The sequence below is a fragment of the Bos mutus genome, chromosome 22 (assembly GCF_027580195.1).
Source record: "Bos mutus isolate GX-2022 chromosome 22, NWIPB_WYAK_1.1, whole genome shotgun sequence".
Lineage (NCBI taxonomy): Eukaryota > Metazoa > Chordata > Mammalia > Artiodactyla > Bovidae > Bos > Bos mutus.
In genome coordinates, this window is record NC_091638.1 from 59,499,301 (window position 1) to 59,513,730 (window position 14,430).

General features: G+C 64.7%; 1 protein-coding gene across 1 annotated transcript; it reads left to right on the plus strand.

Moving 5' to 3' along the window:
* Nucleotides 1-9,269: 9,269 nt before the first annotated feature.
* On the plus strand, nt 9,270-9,965 carry DNAJB8 (DnaJ heat shock protein family (Hsp40) member B8). The gene has a single exon (XM_070360511.1). It carries the CDS (start codon nt 9,270-9,272, stop codon nt 9,963-9,965), a length of 696 nt encoding a protein of 231 aa, XP_070216612.1.
* Nucleotides 9,966-14,430: the final 4,465 nt, after the last annotated feature.

Below are 14,430 nucleotides of genomic sequence, written 5' to 3' on the forward strand. Positions count from 1 at the left end.
TGTCTCCACCTTGGAGGCTCACGTGTTTGGCGGCCTCTTTGTTCTTGCTTCTCCAGGGCACCTAAGGCTGGCATGGACAGGAGTTTGTTAAGGCGACAGCCCTGGCCGCTCAGTGGGTGCTTTCCACGTTTCCCCCTGGCCTGCCCCCAGCAGGGCGGGGTGCCCCCAGCGACCCTCCTGCATAGCTGGGGACGCTGGGGACTGCTCCCCAGGAGGGGCAGGCAGGATGGCTCCCACTGGCATGCAGGCTGGAGCTGGGGCTCCTCCCCAGAGAGGGGACTTGGGGGGCCCAGCCCAGCTGCTTCCTTCCAGCTATCTGGCCCCCTAGCCCCTCACCCCAGCCCTAATGCAGGGCTCCCAGGGGGAGCCTGGGGAGATGCCGGCTTCTTTCTTCTCCCCACCCCTCCCTCCACGTGTGGCTGTGCCGATCTAGGGGAGGCCGTGATCCAGGCACAGAGTGGATGCTGGGGGAGGCCCCCGTCCGTCCTCAGGAGCGGATGCTGGGGGAGACCCCCAATCCTCAGGAGCAGGCACGCAGATCTACAGACACACGCCCCCTACGCCGCCACCGCGTGCCACCCGGCTCCGCCCACACCCAGAGGCAGCACCGTGGCCACCTCTGTCACTCCCTGCCCGCTGCTCGGGCCCTGCCACCTGTCTCTTCTGCCATGGGGTTCACATGCGACCTTTTCATTTCAATGGTGAATACCCAGAAGGAGAGCCAACCACACAACACCTCCAACCCACTGCGGGATCCTTGCCTGGAGAATCCAATGCACAGAAGAGCCCGGCAGGCTACCGTCCATGGGGTCGCAAAGGGGCAGACGCGAGTCAAGTGACGAGCACGCAGCCCACCCGGTACTGGTTTTCTAGTCTATGTAAGAAGCCGCCACCAACTCAGGAGCTCAAAGGTGCGCGCGCGTCTGTCCCACTGTCTGTGGATCAGGAGCCCGGGACAGGGCGGCTCAGCACTCCACGTGGCTGCAGACGAGGTGCCACCAGGGCCGGCCTCTCAGCAGAGGCTGGACCGCAGACACACCCGCCCGGCTGCCAAGCTCCTCGACTTCCCCGCAGCTGCACCATCTGGCAGCTCCTCCTTCTAAGTTGGCAACAGACAGACTCTGACGGAGGGACCCACTGGGCAGAGCCTATATAAAGTCCCACAGTCCCAGAGCGACACTCCCTGTAAGTTAGAGCCCCCTTTTCTCGGGGGAGTGGGAGGAGCCTAGAACTGCAACTACTGAGTCAAGGGACGCCCCCCGCCGCCCACCTGGAGGCTGAGGCCAAGGACTTTCCAAACTTGTCCCAGGTACCATTCCCACCACGGGGTCCGGGAGCTTCACGCCCTCGCCGCCACTTGGTACGTTTTGCACACTGCATTTACACTAGCTTGCTGGGCATGAAGTAGTCTCTCTCGTGGAGAGGTCTTTCTGGAACCTGCAACTGATCAAGCCCCTCCCCTGCTCCTGATTCAAACCCTCCGCAGGGCCCCCCAGTCCAGGACACACCCACCCCCGGCCTGGCGCCCGCGCCTTGCGGCCCAGCCCTGCAGCCCGTGCCCTCAGGCCCGCAACTCCTGGATGTTTCGAGCTTCTGACCTTGTTAATTTATTAGGAAATAAACAGCCTAACAAGTCACCTGTATGGTTTTAAATGTGCATATGACTGAAACGAAAGCCTCTGGTCCATCAGCTCAGCTCAGTCGCTCAGTTGTGTCCGACTCTCTTCGACCCCATGAATCGCAGCACGCCAGGCCTCCCTGTCCATTACCAGCTCCCGGAGTTCACTCAGACTCATGTCCATTGAGACGGTGATGCCATCCAGCCATCTCATCCTCTGTCGTTCCCTTCTCCTCCTGCCCTCAATCTCTCCCAGCATCACGGTCTTTTCCAGTGAGTCAGCTCTTCGCATCAGGTGGCCAAAGTATTAGAGCTTCAGCTTCAGTCCTTCCAATGAACACCCAGGACTGGTCTCCTTTAGGATGGACTGGTTGGATCTCCTTGCAGTCCAAGGGACTCTCAGGAGTCTTCTCCAACACCACAGTTCAAAAGCATCACTTCTCCAGTGCTCAACTTTCTTTATAGTCTTAACTCTCATACTCGTACGTGATTACTGGAAAAACCATAGCTTTGACCAAACAAACCTTTGTCGGCAAAGTAATGTCTCTGCTTTTTAATATGCTGTCTAGGTTGGTCATGGCTGTTCTTCCAAGAAGCACGCTTCTTTTAATTTCATGGCTGCAGTCACTATCTGCAGTGATTTTGGAGCCCAAGAAAATAAAGTCTCTCACTGTTTCCATTGTTTCCCACCTATTTGCCATGAAGTGATGGGACCATGATCTTCATTTTCTGAATGTTGAGTTTTAAGGCAACTTTTTCACTCTCCTTTTTCACTTTCATCAAGAGGCTCTTTAGTTCTTTACTTTCTGCCATAAGGGCGGTGTCACCTGCATATTTGAGGTTACTGATATTTCTCCCGGCAATCTTGATTCCAGCTTGTGCTTCCTCCAGCCCAGCGTTTCTCGTGATGTACTCTGCATAGAAGGTAAATAAGCGGCGTGACAACATACGCCTCGACGCACTCCTTTCCCGACCTGGAAGCAGCCCGCTGCTCCACGCCCGGTTCTGTCGATTCTTGACCTGCACACAAGTTTGTCAGGAGCAGGTCAGGTGGTCTGGTGCTCCCATCTCTTTCAGGATTTTCCAGTTTGTTGGTATCACACAAAGGGTTGGCCCCTTCAAAGCTGGCGGTATCTCTGTCCTCCCCAGAGCCTAGGGCAGGCTGTGTGGGGTGGGGAGAGGGAGGCGACCCAGCTGAATCCACGCGTTAGGGGACATCGTTCCCTGACCCCCAGGCACAGCAGCGCGCCCGGCCTCGTGGGGGCTGTGCGTGCTTGCATGCACGCGTGTGTTCACGTGCACAGGTGTGCCCTAGCACCGGGGGCCTGGCCTGAGCACGCGTGTGCAGGCTGCGCGCCCTGTCAACTGCCCCATCGGGAGGAGCTGTCTTTCTGTTTTTTCTTCACGGCACCTCTCACTACCTGACATTACACGAAACCTTCACTCGCTATCAGTTTCTCGTATCCTCTACACTGGGGTCACCTCCATAAAGGCAAGACCCCACTGAGTGCACTCACTGGCATATACACCTACAGCACCCAGAGAGGGCCTGGCACACAGCACAGGGGCAACAGGAGCTTAAGACGTGTTTGAGATGGATGGTGGGTGGGTGGGTGGATATGTGGGTGGGTAGATATGTGGGTGGATGGGTGGGTGGGTGGGTGGCTGGCTGGCTGGCTGGCTGGATGGGTGGATAGATATGTGGGTGGGTGGATGGATGGATGGATATGTGGGTGGGTGGATGGATGGATGGATATGTGGGTGGGTGGATGGATGGATGGATGAATGGTTGGGTGGATGGATATGTGGATGGTGGGTGGGTGGGTGGATGGATGGGTGGGTGAGTGGATGGGTGGGTGGGTGAGTGGATGGGTGGGTGGATGGATATGTGGGTGGGTGGACGGATATGTGGGTGGGTGGACGGATATGTGGGTGGGTGAGTGGGTGGATGGATGGATGAATGGATGGGTGGATGTGTGGGTAGATATGTGGGTGGATGGATGGATGGGTGGCTGGATGGATGGGTGGGTGATGGGTGGGTGGATGGCTATGTGGGTGGGTGGATGGATGGATGGATGAATGGATGGGTGGGTAGATGAGTGAATGGGAGGATGGACAAGTAGATGGATGGATGGGTGGACGGGTGGATAAATGGCTGGATAAGTGAATTGGTGGATGGATAAGCGGATGGATGGGTGGATGGACTTGTGGGTGGGAGGATGGGTGGGCAGATTGATGGATGGGAGGATGGATAACTGGGTGGGTGATGGATAGATGGAGGGAAGGATTGATGGATGGATGGATGGGTAAGTGGGTGGGCGGGTGAGAGGTAGATGGATGGATGGATGGATTTGTGGGTGGGAGGATGGATAACTGGGTGAGTGATGGATAGATGGAGGGATGAGTGGGAAGATGGGTGGATAGGGACCTGGATGGTGGGTGGATGATGCAGAGGAGGATGGGTAGATAAGTGGGTGGGTAGATGGAGGGTGTGAACGTGTGCACGTGTGTGCAGGCTTCAGGCTTCTTTGTTCTATGCTTTTCCCAAAAAGACCTAGGAAATCGCACAGTGTGGAAGCTGCAGAGGCTTGTGGGTGCTGGGGGAGCTTCTGGGGGTTGGATTCTCCTAGATGCCTGGAACCAGCTGCGGGAACGGGGATCAGAGCCTTCCCAGGGCTGGATTCTCCTAGATGCCTGGAACCAGCTGCGGGAACTGGGATCAGAGCCTTCCCAGGGCTGCTGCAGGCGGGGCGGGGAGGGGAGGGCAGCTTCCCTGGAGGCTGGCACACCTTGGAACTTGGGGGGTGGTCCCACATGTGACGCCTTCTCTCAGGCTGTAACCGCCCACTGGAGGCTGGAGCTGAGCCTCCAGAGACCACGTGGCCCACCCCAGGGGTGTAACCTGGGTGGGGATGAGGGTGAGGACGCAGAGACCCGGTGGGCACGTGTCACTGGTGGGACGCTCCCCTGGAGGTCCAGGGGAGGGCCGGCAAGTCCGAGCCTCGTCTGTATGGAGGCCGTCCTGGGGCGTCTGGGGGGACAGGCCGCCCCCACGCCCTCGCCCTCCTGGCGGCCCTGCTCCCAGCCACCAGCCTGTTCGTCCCTCCACCACTCACCCACGACTCCTCGGACCGCCCGTCCACCCCTCCGCCTTCGTTCATCTGTCCAGTCCTTCCGCCCGCCCACCCTGACCTCGCCCCTCTCCCATGCTTCCGTCATCACCCTATGGTGGCCGGCTCCTCCGCTGTCCGAAGCTGTCCTCTCAGCAACCCGACGGGGAAGATGCTATTCTGCCCCCGTTTGACAGAGGAGACCGAGGCCCAGAGAGGAGCAGTGACCTCCTCGAGAACGCACAGCGGGCAGACAGCGGCTGTCTGGCCCAATGGGCCGAGCGCGCAGCTTCCCCGCCCGTCCGTGCGTCCACCCGTCGCCTTCCGTCGCTCAGTCCCTGCACTCTCGCCCAGGGCTGCCGCCCATCCATCCTGGAGGTAATGCACTTAGTGCACCGGGGCCCTGAGGGGAGACAAGGCCTGAGCTGCCCATCTGGCCGGGCGGGGGGCAGGGGGCGCTGGGGGGGCTGCCCCCGGCCGGGCAGGGCTGCACAGGGCTGGGGGAATTAACTGAGTGACTGCCAGGATCATCTAATTAGGGACGCTAGTGATAAGCAGATAGGATCGGGGGTGATTAGAATCCTTTTAAAAAGCCACTCCATTAATTACAGAGACAGAGAGGGGCCTCTGGCCGCCGAGAATACCAACTGGCTGCCTGGCCGCCCCCCCACAGCTTGCCCTGGGGCCGCTGTGTGACCTTGGGTGTGCCCTGCCCTCTCTGGGTGTCCTGGCACGGGGTTCGACTCTGCCGGCCAGCGCCTGGTCACCCAAAGGCCTGTTTCTCGCCGTGGGCCGGGGCTCTGGGTGGGCCTGAGACCAGGGAGACCAGGGGCTCCCCAGGGAGCAGGAAGCCCTGCACAGAGAAGCCTCGCCACCCACGGGCGGTCCAGGCAGAGAGGAGGGTGGGGGCCGGCCAGCCAATGTTGGCTCAGCCCTGAGCCTTGGCGGGTCTGCAGAGGGGCCTGGGCCCGCCGCTCCCACCATCTCCACAGACACTTCCGGCTCCTGGGCCTCAGAGGATGCCAGTCCAAGCCGGCAGAAGGGGAGCTCTCTGCACAGAAGGGAGCCCCTCTGCGTGCGGCCGTCCCCACGGGCGCTGCCACGGTCCCCGGCCGCCCTCCACCCTCGCCCTGTGGGCTCCTCGCCCAGCCCCGCCCCCCCTTTCCCACCCCCGCACCTCCTGCACTGTGCCCCACTCCCCACGGCCTCCAGCCTGTCTCCTTCCCCATGGCCTCCACCCACCCGCCCACTCTGGGGGCCTCGGGCCAGCCCAGGACCTGGGGGAGAGCAGAGCAGAGAGCCCGCTGAGGGGCTCGGGCAGCATCAGCATCAGAGGAGGTTCCTCCGCGGGAGGCCAGTGGAGGCCAGGGGAGCCCCAGGCAGGATGCAGAGAGGGGGCCTGGGCCAGGGTTGTGTCTGCGGGATGCCCCAGGGTTTCAGCACCCTGGGTCCCATGCCCGACCTCGCTGTGACCGCTCCACGCTGTGCCGACCGTCTGTTACGGGGCCCGGGCTTCCACCAAGTTCATACCCCTGTTACCATCATCAGGGCGACAGGCCAGCACGCGCGCCTGCTCCTCCCGCCCCACCGGCACCACCCTCGCAGCGGGGTCGTCACCCTTCACCCCACCAGCGCCTTTGCCGCCGCCGCCTCTGACGCCACTCGCCTCGCCAGCCCCTTGCCCCGTGCCCGCCGGTGGCACCCCCGCCTCTTCCACCCGCCGCGCCCTGTCTGTCGCCACCACCCCAGCCCATGTCTGCACTGCCGTGACCATCCGCACACTTCTCCCCCTCCCTGCATCGCCACCAGCATCCCAACCTTAGCAAGCGGCGGTTACCGTGGCCACCGTTTCTGCACCGTGACCACGCCCTTCGCCCCACCCCTCCCGCGTCGCCCCCGTTTCCACGGCCACCACCCCCTTCACCCGAGCCACTGCCACGGGGTAGACAGTTGCCGACCGTGTAACAGGCATGAACACGTGGCACCCGAGGTCACAGCTGCCAGCCAACACGGGGCATAGAGCCCAGGGAAGCCAGTCGCCAATGACCGCGGTCTGCGGCTCCAAAGCAGCGGCTCTCGAGGGTCACCTGGCAGCTGCTCGAGCCCCGGGACAATCTGGCGCGCGCGCCCTAAGCACCTCAGCCCACTGCCCCGAAGCACGGCCTCTGGGAGGGTCACCAAAGCTGCTGCAAACCTCCGGGCTGCCCTCTGCCTGCTCCTGCCTCCTTCTCCTCCACACCTCAGGCCCCTGCAGACTCCAGCCATAAGGGGCTCTCCAGGGTGCGATGGAGACCACGGAGCAGCGCAGTGGTCCCTGCGTGAGCACCGGCCGGCGGGACTGCGGTCTGCAGGGCTGTCACCATCGCTCTCGGAGCTCCCACTCAGCGCCGCTCCCCCCTGCGCCCCCATCCCCGCCAGCACCCCGACTGCTCCTGCCACGAGCCGCCATCACCATTGCTGTCCCCAGCAGGAGCAAGGCCAGCCCCTCCTCCCCCAGGACCACGGCCGCCTCATCCACCACAGGGCACTGCCCTCTGCCCTCTGCATGGACCGCACCGCTCACGGTGCCGTCGGAAACGCGTGGACCCGTCCTGAAGGATCGCCATTCCCTACTCTGTTGAAAACAGCTTTGCCTGTGTGCCGTGGGGAAGACTGACTTTCGAGACATCCCAGGAGGGGCTGTGGGAGGGTCCCCAGTGTCTGCCAGCTCTCGCTCTCTCCCCCGGAGACCCTTCAGTCTAGGCTCCAGGAGGAAAGGATGTGTCTTGCAGCCCCAGCAGCTGTCCCGGGGGTACTGACGCGTAAAGCAGCAGAGGGCCAAGCATCAGTCCTAAGCCTCTGCGACATGGGGGAGGCTCTGGCCACTGCCTCTGCCACCAGGCACCTCCTGTGGGCACCTTCCCTCAGCCCCAGCGGACAAGCCTGCCGAGAACAGGCTCCCAGTGCAGCGACAGACACCGAGCATCCCACCTACGGAACTGCCTGTACGTGCGTCCAGCCGGGTTACTCCACTGCCGAGCGCGTGGGTGGGTGGGCTGGGGACAGAGAGTGAGCCGTCCTCTAGGCAAGGAGTGTGATGAGACAGCGCTTGTCACTCCAGGGTCCCCACTGTCTGCTTTCAGCCGCCCCCCCCAGCATCTGGGGTTGATTAGAACATGCTGTCCCCACAAGGTGCTGGGAGCCCAGCACCCGTGAGCATCAAGGGAAGAGGACCCATCGAGGGGGGACCAGTAAGGGGTGCAGACCAGACATGGGCGCGGGGAGACGCTGTCCCACTAGCTCTCGGTGGGCCCACTGACTCCCCGGGGTGGGTGCCTCCGTCTCACCTGGAGGGGGTGAGGTGCACGGGAACCGGTGTGTTTAACGCGCTTGTTAATGCTGCTTCTGAATGCGCCCAGCGTCAGAACAAGAACAAAGACACAGGGACGGCCCCCGGGCACCGCGGGTTCCTCACTTCCTACAAAGTGCCACAGACAGCACGGGCCGGAGGCCGCTCTCCCTCAGGGCGGGCGGGGGCTGCTCCCCCAGCACCGTCCCAGGGAAGGCCGGTGGGCCTTGCTGTGTTCTCTGCCCCCCCTTTGCTCTCAGTGCGTCTCTCTCTTTCCCAAGGACTCCTGCTGTGCATTTCAGACCTGCCCAGGCAATCTAGGGTGAGCTCTAATTGCATACGAAGAAACGCCCTTCCCCAATAGTAATACGAACACATCCACAGGCTCTGCGGCTGGGATGGGGCCACTGTTCGACCCACCGCGCTCCCTGGCCTGCCCTTCCCACAGGTATTGAGCGGAACGCCCCTTCCAGGGTGCCCTCCACCGCGCCCCAGCACCTCCCTCCCTCTCCCACCTGCTGTGTGACCTTGAGTCTGATGCCACAAGTCTCTGAGCCTCATTCATTCAAAGAACGTGTGCTGTCAGCCAAGCGCGGTCTGAGATGCTGACACACACCCCTGCCTCCACGGGGCTCGTCTCAGACGACCTGAGAGGCCCACGCAGCTCCAGCAGAAGGAGCTCCAGTCCCGACCCCACCCAGCCTCTGGGCTCAGTCCACTTGCACCCCGGGGGGCCTCACGCCCCTCCCTGACCTCCAGCACAGACCCCGGGGCCCACCTCCGGAGGCTGGTCCTGTCTCAGCCCCTGGGGTTCAGCCCTGGCGGCTCCAGCAGCCTGAGCTCCGAGTGTGGACCCCCAGGCGTGGCCTCCTGCGCAGGGCCGGCCCGTGTACCAGGCCCTGGACTGCAGGGACCGGGCTCTGCCCCGCCCAGGCCCGATGTCACAAAGGGCCGGGCGGCTCTGCGGGGGGCCTTGTGGCCGAGGGGGGCCCCCAGCGGCACTGCCTTCCCTCCCCCCGCCCCTCCAGCGAGGCGCCCACCCGTCCCCCTGCGCTGGTACTATGAAAGGGTAGTCGGCCGGGCAGAGCCGCCCCGGAGCCCGAGTCCAGCCAGGCCCCCGCTGAGCGACCCGCACTTGCCACTGGTGCCCCCACCCACCGGCCACCCGGGCCCCGGGCCCGCGTCTCCCCGCCGCCGCGCCCCGGCCCTCGGCATGGCTAACTACTACCAAGTGCTCGGGGTGCAGGCCAGCGCCTCCCCGGAGGACATCAAGAAGGCCTACCGCAAGCTGGCCCTGCGCTGGCACCCCGACAAGAACCCTGACAACAAGGAGGAGGCCGAGAAGAAGTTCAAGCAGGTGTCCGAGGCCTACGAGGTCCTGTCCGACTCCAAGAAGCGCTCGCTGTACGACCGCGCGGGCTGCGACGGCTGGCGGCTCGGCGGGACCGGCTCCCCGCACGGCAGCCCCTTCGGCGGCGGCTACACCTTCCGCAACCCGGAGGACATCTTCCGTGAGTTCTTCGGCGGCCTGGACCCCTTCTCCTTCGACTTCTGGGATGCGCCCTTCGGCAGCGAGCGCGGGGCCCGGGGCCACGGGCTGCGCGGGGCCTTCTCGGCCGGCTTCGGCGAGTTCCCCGCCTTCATGGAGGCCTTCTCGGCCTTTGACAGCCTGGGCCGCGGGGGCGCCGGCCGGACCACCTTCTCGTCCACGTCCTTCGGCGGCTCCGGCTCGGGCGGCTCCGGGTTCAAATCGGTGATGTCGTCCACCGAGATCGTCAACGGCCACAAGGTCACCACCAAGCGCATCGTGGAGAACGGGCAGGAGCGCGTGGAGGTGGAGGAGGACGGGCAGCTCACGTCGGTGACCATCAACGGCAAGGAGCAGCTCAAACGCGTGGACAGCAAGTAGGCGCCGCCCGTGCCCGCCGCCCGGCGGTGCTCAATAAACGAGCTAAGTGAGCTTTGGGCGCGGTGGTTCGCTTGGGGAGCCGGCGGGGCGGACGGCAGAGGCCGGGGGATGGGTCCGGCATCCGGCGCACGCTGACCTCACCAGGGCACCGAGCGGCCTCCTGGCTGGCACCTCCTGCGCCTGCGTGCGTGTCCTTGCGTGTCTGTGCATGCGTGTCCGTTCGGGTCCATGCGTGCGTGTCCGTGAGTGCAGGTCTGTGCGTGTGTGTCCGTGCGCACGTCTCCGTGCCGGCGCCCGTGCGTGCGTGCCCGCGTCCGTGCGCGCATGTCCGTGTCCGTGCGCGCGTGTCCGTGCCCGCGCCCTTGCATGCGTGCCTGCGTCCGTGCGCGCGCGTTGTCGGGGTCGTGAGGGTCATGACGGCCGCCCGCCTGCCCAGCCCACGGCCTGGGGCCCCTAACCACCACTGGTTAGGTCCGCCGCCGGCCGCGGGGGCGGGGTGCACTGCTGGCTTCAGCATGAAGATATCAGGCCTCGCCCTGAGATCCTGGCGGCCCGGCCCTTGTCCCCCCCATCCCCGCCACAGGGCAGCACCCCAAGATCCCTAGGGGCCCGCGAGTCCCCTCGGGTGCTGCAGGGCCCTGGGCAGGAGCACACAGCAGCTGACCTGCTGCCCCTGCAGGCTCAGGCCTCCTGGGTCCAGCCCTGCAGAGCCCCGGGGCCGGGCCGGCAGCTGGAGGCCCCCTAACCGAGTTAGGCGAGGGGCAGCGGAGCCCCATGGCACACAGAGGGTCGCACCGCGGCTCCCAGCCCTGCAGCAGGGCTGACTTCATCAAAGCCCCCACGACAGCATTAACCACCCGACCTCTGCCCCCGCCGACCTGCTAACTTCACCAATTACCGGCTGAGCGTGGCTGCATCAAGTGGGCCTGCTTAGCCCTGACAGCTGCCTGGCAAATCCAATTACGGGCCAGCAGCCCACCGGCGGGCGCAGGGTCCCGGGGCTGGGTGGTCGCAAGGCACGGGCGTTCACAGACATCCCATGGACCTCGCCTTGGTGTCTCCCCCGACTCATAGGCCTGTTGGAGTGGTCTCCTGTTCCAGTCCCTTCGAGTGGATGGAGCCAGGCAGTGGCCAGACCCAGCTCAGTGGGCTGCACACCCTCAGCCCCTCTCTGATCCTAAGCCCCTCTCTGCATCCTCTTCTTGGCCTGGAGCCCCATCTGACAGACGGCCGAGCTGAAGGCCAGACAGACTCGCGGGAGGCAGGCGGAGAGGGGCCTGGGGGGAGGGTTCCGGGCACGGCGCGGCCCGTGCAAAGGTCCTGAGGAGGAGATAGCGAGGCCCTCCCATGCTCACCCCCGCACGGGGCCCACGTCTGCTCGTGGCTCATCCAGACACTGCCCCAGCCTCCTCCCTTCATACCACTGTCATCCCCGCAGCCGGAAGGCTCTTGTGAAAACCTGAGAGGTTCGTGAGACACTCAAAGGGAAAGTCAGGTCCTCGGGGTGGCCACGGAGGCCCCCACGACCTCCCTGGCTCCCCGGCACACCCTGTGCTCCAGCCCCTGTGGTCTCCTCCCGCTCCTGCACACTCACCAGGGGGACTCCTGCCCCAAGACCTCAGCGCGGGCCATGCCATGCCAGGAACCCTCCTCCCGGGCCTCTGTCTCCCCGCCGCCCCTGGGTCCCCGCTCACCTCCCCACCCTCCCCTCCCTGCAGCCCCCCTTCCTGAAATGGGACTTTTGCACAGACCGACCCGGTTCCTGAAACACCCTGCTCTACCCAGGCCTCTCCTGCCACCACACCCTCAGGGAGACCTCACACCCCCTCTCCCACACGTCTCTCCTGGGTCCCCACATTCCTCTGGGCCCCTGACTGTCCGCTACTGCTGGGTGGACATGACGGGGTCTCAGCATTGCCCCTCGGGCACCAGGTTCAGTGACGCTGGAGCCTTTATGAGCGAGGGCAGCAAAGCCCTGGGGAGGGACGCACCAGGCTCGCAGGGCAGGTCTGCAGCCTCCGACCACGTGTAGTCTGAGGCCACCTGGGACCCTGATGGCCCGGGTTCTCCCCCAGGGCTCTGGCTTCTCCATGGATGGGAACGGGCCATGTTTTCAGCCCTACTGAGCCCCCCAGTGGAGAAGGCGATGGCACCCCACTCCAGCACTCTTGCCTGGAAAATCCCATGGGCGGAGGAGCCTGGTAGGCTGCAGTCCATGGGGTCGCTAAGAGTGGGACACAACTGAGCGACTTCACTTTCACTTTCATGCATTGGAAAAGGAAATGGCAACCCACTCCAGTGTTCTTGCCTGGAGAATCCCAGGGACGGGGGAGCCTGGTGGGCTGCCGTCTGTGGGGTTGCACAGAGTTGGACACAACTGAAGCGACTTAGCAGCAGCAGCAGCAGCAGACCCCCCAGGGCTCCTCCTGTACACTCTCCCCAGAGACTCTCACTGAACCCCCAAAATAGGGACGGCCACTTGCCCCCATTTTACAGATGGGGAAACTAAGGCTCGGAGACCGAGAGACGTGGATGAGGTCGCCTATCTGTACTGGGAGCCCGTCTACCCCCCTCCTGCTCCTCTCGCCCTGCACCCAGGCCTGGGGTGGGGTGGGTGCGGCCCGGGCAGCCTCCTGCCTGCCCCCCTCCCCTGGCCAGTCGATGTTATCGCAGCTGATTTAATTTCAAAGACGGATTGAGCTGTGGCGGGAGGGAGAGCAGCTAATCGCAGCCGCCATCTGCCCCGTTGTCATGGGGATGGGCTCCCAGCAATCGCGCAGGGGCTGGACCCAGATAAGGGCACTGGAGTGGGCGGGAGGGGGCTCCGTCGGCAGGCAGGGGCGGGCAGGACGGTGGGGATGAGGGGGGACCCAGAGACCCTCAAGGAGCAGGGCCTTGGAGCCAGGGGAGAAGCTTGAGGGTGCCCAGGCGGGAGAGACGAGGCAGTACCGGGGGCAGCGGCTCGGGGTAGGGCTGGTGGGGCAGAGACCACCCCGTCCAGAGCCCGGCTGAGCCCAGCTCCAGCCCCAGCGTGGCCCCCGCTGCAGCCCGCTCTGCGCTGCCCTGGGAAGAGCTGGGTGTGTTCAGGCCTCCCTGGTCTGCCCCCTCTGCCACAAAAGGGCCACAGACCCCAGGGTCCCTCCCTGGCCAGGCAGGGGCCCAAGCTCGGTGCAGAGCAGCGGCCAGCGCCCTTGGTCTGGCCTCTAGGACAGTCGCGTCATCACGACTCCTGTCGTCAGGGATGGCCTCCCGCTGCAGCTGGCGGTGGGGAGCTGCCGAGCACCCACTGCATGCCCGTCCGCCGCATGGCACCCCGCCTCCCGACCGCCCTGCGCTCTTACAGCCCAGGAAGGAGCCCCACGGCAGCTTGTCAACAGATGCTGGCCCGCCTTCCCAGGGTCCTGGCCTTGGGGGCGCAGGGACAAGTCGTGGGGCTCTGCTGCCTGCCTGCCCGCGTGCCGTCCCGGCTGAGACCTGGCCTCGGATGGGCCTGTCCCGGGGCAGCCCGCCCCCTGACCCGCACAGTAAGGCCCGGCCCGCCCCCTCCTGGGCCTCTGCCCCTCGACAGGGGCCCCTCCCCAGGAACCTGCTGTGTGGGGGGAGCCCCGGCACCCTGCTCCCTGCGCGGACCTCCTGCAGACCCTCCCTTACTGTGCACCTCTGCATCAGGACTGCAGGTCTGGATGCCCTCAGCGGCCACCAGGAGTGTCCTGAGGACCCGGGGGGCGCCGTGGGGCCCGGGAGCCTGAGCGCCTGCCCGGGGTGGCCCTGCCCGCCAACCACACCGTGCTGTCACCAACCCCCCCAAGCAGGAACCTGCACCACCGGCCGCTTGAGCCCCCAGGCGCCGTGGTTATGCCTGCGGTCACCCGAGCCGCCGCTCAGGAAACCCCTGGGGTCGTGGGGTTCCGGGGTGGCAGCAGAGGTATGTACCAGCTACTTTCCGCTGCAGACGCCAGGCGGCCCCGGGCCGCCCCAGACCTGCAGACGCCTGCCCGCCCCAACCCCCACCTCCGGCCAGGCTGCGCCCGCACCCACCGTGTCCTTCCAGCCGTCCTCCCAGGCCCCCGGTTTCTCCTTCCTTGGGATCCTGGGAACCAGCCACTCGCAGGTTGCTGAGTGTCTCCCCCTCGACTTTCAAGAGGCCGGCTCCTTGAAGGCAGGGCTGGGTCCTGCTCTGTGTCCAGTGTGCCCAGCGCGGCGGTGACCGCAGGGCTGAGCACTTTCCCTGCGGCTGGAGGAGACAGAGCGGGTGTCCCGGGGCCCCCGTGGCTCCAGGAGGGGCCGGGTGGGCCGCCTGGGCCCCTTCCCTGCACTGCGGGATCCCGCGTGCCCACCCTGCCCCCCTGGCCCCGGAGCCCGGATCTCCCGTCCAGCCCCTTACTGAAAGCAGAGCAAGAGCGTTAATTGCAAGAGACTGATTCCCATACTTGTTTTAAATTGATATTTAATTAAAAAGTTAATT